The 6,706-nt window shown below is 43.1% G+C and overlaps 1 protein-coding gene across 1 annotated transcript; it reads left to right on the top strand.

The window, feature by feature from the left end:
* Positions 1,964 to 5,533, top strand: LOC8079475 (indole-3-pyruvate monooxygenase YUCCA2). Its single transcript, XM_002457059.2, has 4 exons — positions 1,964 to 3,013; positions 4,408 to 4,656; positions 4,765 to 4,887; positions 5,011 to 5,533. Exons 1-4 carry the CDS (start codon positions 2,297 to 2,299, stop codon positions 5,200 to 5,202), a joined length of 1,281 nt encoding a protein of 426 aa, XP_002457104.1. The 5' UTR covers positions 1,964 to 2,296; the 3' UTR covers positions 5,203 to 5,533.

Genomic DNA, 6,706 nt, shown 5'->3' with positions numbered 1-6,706 from the left:
GGCTAGCGGTCTTGTCAATGGGCCCGGCAAGGAAGGATGCCACAGTGAGTACGGGCCACTATCGTGCATGGGGTTGAGGTGCCATGATGAAAGCTTTGGCCGTTCTTGGGTCGATGACGGCAAGGCCATCGGCGTTGTTTACTTTCTTAAAAGCATCTATCGAAAAGGCTCTCTTCCCTTATGTGGCGTGTTCTTCCTAGGTGTATACCATTGATCTTCTGGTTAGGAGACGCGACATTGATGATGTCGTGCCCCTCCTTGGAGACATCACTTTGGAAGGTTGTGCCTGTCAGTCTGTGGCGGTGATGGTGCATGGCAAGGAAGGTGCAGACCTAGTTGAGGATTCAAGGTACCAATGCACACAGGGGCGAAGCTACGGCTTGCCATTGGGGTCCGCTGACCCGGATGAATTTTGAAAAACAAAGAGAGAATTACTGTACATGATTGTTATTTGCTCTTATGACCCTGTCTTGCTTCAGCCAAGACCCTGATGGTCTTCTATCCTGGCTTCGCCACTGAATGCACACGATGGTTGAAGGCAGCTAGGATGAGTGTGTTGACGCAACAAATGGATGGCTTTCACATTTGTTTGCCAGTGGAGATCACAAAGATGGCGAGGAGGCCAACGTGGGAGGTGGTGGCCAGCAAATTTGTGTTGCCAAGGTGACCTGCATGGAGTGGTGTTGGGCGGTCTCACTCAGCGTTGATCGTTCGGGTGCAAGGACATGCTCTGATGGCTGCTAGAGTCGGCGTGAGACACTTCAACTTCGTTGAGGCAACTAGATTGCTGGAAGCAACATGGTTTGCTTGTGGATCTCGGTGGTTGGGGTTGGATAGGTGAGTGCTAGAGTCGGCGGCTCACAGTTGAGTTGGCAGCTTGCAGCAGATTACGACGACTAGCCTTGCTTGGCAATGGCTAGTTTGGCGTGGAACAACGTCTTGAGAGGCGACACAAGTGGATTCGATTGTGGGATGGCAACATCATGGCTTGCAGCGGCCTGCAATGACTAGCTCTGCCTCACGGCGAGACGGCACGAGCAGTGATGATAGCATTTCGTCTTGACGCCTTCATCTGCTGGGGAACGGTGGTCTGGAGGTGGTGCGGTGTGCAGCTCTCTTGAGTTTCGGCTTTGTTGTGGTCATATCGATGTCCCAATCCAACCATATAGAGTTATTTTCTCTTTGAGTTTGCTTTTGGAGCGTGTTGATATCTGAATCCAACTATCTCAGAGCTATTTTTTTTCTTCTAATTTTTCCTTATTCTCATGTTGTTGTTGTTGTCGTCGTTGTTATAGCCCAATTTGGGTTCATCTTATTTTAAATATAGTCGGCAGCTTTTTTACCTATTTGTTTTAAAAATAAACAATTCTCTTTGCTAGGCACGAATGCATACATGCTGAGTATGTGTTATCTGGACCGTTCACATAGCGTATCGAGATATGTGCCATCCAAAACGGTAGGGTTTCACATTAAGTAGTGTGTAGCGTGAATCTCAAAGCAGTTTTGAATGGTGAAGACAGTACATACTGTGATACATTATTGCAAGCAATGCCCAACCTAAAAAACTGTTTTCCCAAGAGCTGCTGCTGGGAGTGAGGACGGGGCCAACTTCCAAGAGCTGCTCCTGCTGGGACTGCCGTTGATTAGTCCGCACCGCTCATTGACGCCACGGTGATCTCTGACTAGTCGATGAGGAAGACAAAGGGATCAAGAAGCACCTGCCTGCTGGTGCACACTTGAGTCTTTCCTTGAAACGCATCACCCGGCCGGCATCTATATCCATATATCGACCGGAATATATATATATATATATATATATATATATATATATATATATATATATAATAATCAGCTGATTCCAAAAAAACCGGTTGGAAAATTAACCACCGCTCCCTCCCGCTCTCCGTTCTAGCTCCTCGGCGAACCACTAGCTAGTGGCGGCGTTCATGCTCGCAAGAGACATAGAGGAGAGCGAGACTGAGGAGGAACAGCAGATAACAGACCACTACACATTGTATCTCTGTATATATAAACCATCTAGCTCACATCCTCCTCCTCCTATATAGTGTAGTCCTGTTACGCTAGCTACCCCTAGCAGATCGATCGATCCTCCATCCATATCTCATCTATACTATATCTGATCAGCCAATCAAGCGGATATATAAATATACATATAGTAGTAGTAGTAGTAGTAGTAGTGCCATCGATCGAGCTTTCTGCTGTGCTGGTCGCGAGGGCATATAGCCAGTGCTCTGCTGTTGGACTGGCGGCTGGCCGGCGGCCGACGAGATCGATCATGGACCGCTTCGCCGAGACGGAGGGCAAGAGGGCGCACGACCCGCTGTACAGCCCGCGGCGCGCAGCGAGGGCGACGGCCACGGGCTTCCCCGTGGGCGAGCACGGGGAGGTGCTGGCGGGACCGGTGATCGTGGGCGCAGGGCCGGCGGGGCTGGCGGTGGCGGCGTGCCTCACCATGTGGGGCATCCCGTACGTGCTCCTGGAACGCCATGGCGGCATCGCCTCGCTGTGGCGCCACCGCACGTACCGAAGGCTGCGCCTCCACCTGCCCAAGCGCTACTGCGAGCTGCCGCTAATGCCCTTCCCGCCAAGCTACCCGGCCTACCCAACCAGGGAGCAGTTCCTCGCTTACCTCGAGGACTACATCGCCACCTTCGGCATCAGGCCTTTCTTCTGCCAGGCCGTCGTCAGCGCCGAGCACGACGGCGACTTCTGGTGCGTCCGCGCCGTCGACGGCGGCAGCGGCGGAGTCACCAGGGTATACCGCTCCAAATGGCTTGTCGTCGCCACGGGTGAGAACGCCGAGCCCGTCGTGCCCGACATCGACGGCATCAATGCCTTCAGGGGCCTGGTCATGCACTCCAGCGACTACTGCAGCGGCGAAGGCTACCGGGGTAAGAAGGTGCTCGTCGTCGGCTGCGGCAACTCCGGTATGGAGGTGTCTCTTGACCTCTCCAACCATAATGTGCACACCTCCATGGTTGTGCGTGACTCGGTGAGAAGATCGATATTCATGGATCATCGGTTTCATACTCAATCGCCTCTCAGTTCGCGCTCTTCCATTCTAATTTTGCGGCTCCAATTCGATTGTTTGTGTTTAGGTTCCTTTTGCAATTGCTGCTCTTTCATCTTTATTTATTTAAATAAATAGATTTGCTTTTGTTCTTCATATGGAATAATACCGATCGATTTAACTAACCATTGCAACCATTAGCTGGTCTAATATAATTCAGAGATTTGTGTTTTGCTAATACTCTCCTACTAACATTAATTAGTGAAAAAGATGCACGCACAAACGAACCCACTAAACAAACAAAGGTGGTATTTGCATCTTTTCCATTGGCTCAGCTTTTTCCCCGGTCCTTTATTTCTTTTTGTTCATGTTATGTTGCAACAAAATATATGCATGGCCGTATGGTAAAGCTATAGCTAGCTAGCATGGCTGTTATTATAGTACTAACTATATATAAAATGCTTGGCCTTAGTTGGCAGCACACTTGATCTCACGTGTTCATACACTTCGATTCCCGAAACACAATAGTTTTGTGGCTAGTCTGTGAGATCTCACTGCATGTGTTAACCTTACCTTTCTTCCTTGGGTTAAAAAAAGCACACACGAGCTACCTAGCCAGAGAGAGAGAGAGAGCCCCTGGCATGCATGCCAAGAAAGAGGCCGTGATTCTCCATGGAACTTTCTCGGGATTCATGAGCATGCGCATGATCCTTTTCGAGGAAATAACAACAGAAAAAATAAAACTTCCAGCTAGATTTGTTTACTCCAAGACAGATTGAACTGAACTTTCAAAACTGCCATTCAGTTCATCAGTTAGTTGGCCAAATAGGAGTAACGAACAATAGCACTTACAGATATTCGTTCGGCAAGAAAAACTCTTCCGGATTGGCCTTCACATACTTTACACTGGTATTTCATATATATTTTGTGTTTTATCTTTTCTTTTCTCTTACTGGAACGTGATTTACAACCCATTACCAAAACTGCTTTGATGCTGATAAGCATATGCATATGGAAGCTGCACCACAGGTGTTGTTGCTCCCACGCACTTTGCAAAGTTGTAGTACAACCTAGCAACCGCTAGCTTGCAACTAACACAATATCTATAAAGGGCAGGTTAGCTCCAAGCGTTTGGGCCCCGAGGCTCAACCTTTACTATTTTGCTCCCTTTAGCCAAATTGCTTTTTTAAACCTGCATCCCTGTCACGAAAGAAAACAAAAACAAGAGCCACTTTGATTTGCTTCCCCTTTCGGTGTTAGTTTATAGTATCTCAGATAGATGATTATTTCTCCAACTGACTGTAACTGTAATTAGTGCATTAGTGACTCTTATTCTGAACTATGAAACCGATAGTATCTTTTCTTATCTTTTTCAGGTCCATGTCCTTCCAAGAGAGATCATGGGGTTCTCCACTTTTGGTTTGTCCATGTGGCTTCTCATGTGTCTATCGGTCCAGACAGTGGACCAGGTCCTCCTCTTACTCACGCAGCTCGTGCTAGGTGACACCTCACGCCTCGGCATTCCTCGACCTAGCATTGGCCCGATGGAGCAAAAGAAAGTCTCCGGAAAGACACCGGTTCTAGATGTGGGAACTATAGCGAAGATCAAGTCTGGAGACATAAAAGTAATTAATTTATTTGTTTTTATTTAGACATTGTTGTGGTTAAATAACTATATATCTTAATTAATTACACATCCTCATAATTTTGCCTCTATATTGTAAATTTTCCAGGTGTTTCCAGCAATTCAAAGTTTTCAACAGCATGGTGTTCAATTTATTGATGGCAAGACTGAATCATTTGATGTTGTAATTCTTGCCACTGGATACAAAAGCAATGTTCCTTATTGGTTAAAGGTATAAAAAATTATATAAAAATAGCATGTTGTGTACTTATATCATTTTTGTTTAGCATGTACTCCTTACGATTGATGATGTCATGGAAACAAATTAGTGATCTAACTTTTTATTTGTACATAGGAGAAAGATTTCTTTTCAGAGAAAAATGGATTTCCACGCAATTCAAATGAATGGAAAGGAAAAAATGGTCTTTATGCTGCTGGGTTCTCAAGACGTGGGCTCTTTGGTGTGTCCATGGATGCTACCAATATTGCCGATGACATCGTCCGGTGTTGGAATGACTTTGGCTATGAAAGGCACAAGAGAAAATAATATCTAATTTGTTTGATTGATAAGGTCATCCATCTTTATATTTATTCAAAAATTTTGTGAATACGTGTACTAGTCTATTTACATCTATTTTGATGGGTAGGTGCAATAGGAAAAATATGATGATAGCTTCTCTATCACCACAATCATATAGTTGAATTAGGCTAGTACATGTAAAAAAAATTATAGGTTGATATTTTGTCTTTTCGTTTTGCTCTAACATTAGATCTCCTAATTTGAGATAGTTGATAGATTTTTTTGTGAGGTTGAAACGATTCTTTTATTTTAACAAGCAATGTAAGTTGTTTTTGTAAGTGTTGACTGTAATAGATGAATGGAAAATTTTCTTCTTTTTCTTATATTATAATAATATATTTGTTGCAAAATATTTTTACTTTGGTGCTTGAGTACACATATTGTTTAATCTTCATACCACCCAATTCTTAATATAATTGGTTTGAATATTTGAATACTCAACACAGTATTTAATTCTTTTTATGAATGAAGATATTTTGAGAGAACCATATTGTTGACCAATATTTTTCCTTCCACAACAAGCTATCTAGGCTCTAGTAATCATGCTAATTTGTTGGTAGCTCCATAATTTTGTATCCAATAGATTATTTAAATTGGATAGAAGTTGTAGCTTGTGATGATTACTGGGGATTAGTAAATAGTGGTGCCTAGATTTGTTGAATAACAAATGTAAAGACAAGTGCTTAATTCAGACCATGTTGAAATTAATCTTATTAGTCAGAATATAAAATGTTCACCTAAAATTTACATATACTATTGCTATGATAGTTTTTGTTATATTTATGTCAGTTTATATCTACTAAAGAACTGTATAGGAAATGAAGCAAATGGCAATGAAACTTTTGGTTGAATGTGTGACAACTATACCACTAGACAATAAAACTAAGGAAAACTATAAAAAATATCAAAAACACTACAATTTTTCTTTTACTAGAATGAGATAAGATGGTGCGGAAATCCATCATTCCATATGATTTAATTATAGTTCTAGTATGGTGTTTGATGCATATGTCAAACTACTCTTGATATTTTTCTCTATGAAAAGTGTTCCTATTATATTGTCGTCATTCTAGATCCATTTGCATTCTAGTAGACAACCGCCACTTTCACCATCTCACATATAATATAAAAAATAGAGAGGAGTAAATGAAATAAACAAATGATTCTCAAAGCTAAACCATTGTTGTGTGTGTTGTGCCTGATCATGTGCAGACAAATCTACTCCATGGGTACTTCTTCCACACGAGCATATTCTCATTAGTTTACAACGTTGTCACTTTACTAGTATGTGCAGCCTTGCTCCTTAGCTTTTTCTAGAGTCACGATTCCATTTCCTCTGTTTTGCATTGGTCCATGTGTTACTTTCCACTTTTGCGAGGTTTTGTGCCTAGATAGGCAGCAACGTAAGATGGTGTTCTTATGGAACCTCATTCTGTATAGGGCATGCAAGTTGTAGAATTTACCTATTTTC

The sequence above is a fragment of the Sorghum bicolor genome, chromosome 3, assembly GCF_000003195.3.
Source record: "Sorghum bicolor cultivar BTx623 chromosome 3, Sorghum_bicolor_NCBIv3, whole genome shotgun sequence".
In the NCBI taxonomy this organism is placed as follows: domain Eukaryota; kingdom Viridiplantae; phylum Streptophyta; class Magnoliopsida; order Poales; family Poaceae; genus Sorghum; species Sorghum bicolor.
The sequence above is the reverse complement of the archived record's forward strand: the minus strand, read 5'-3'. Positions and strand labels throughout refer to the sequence as shown.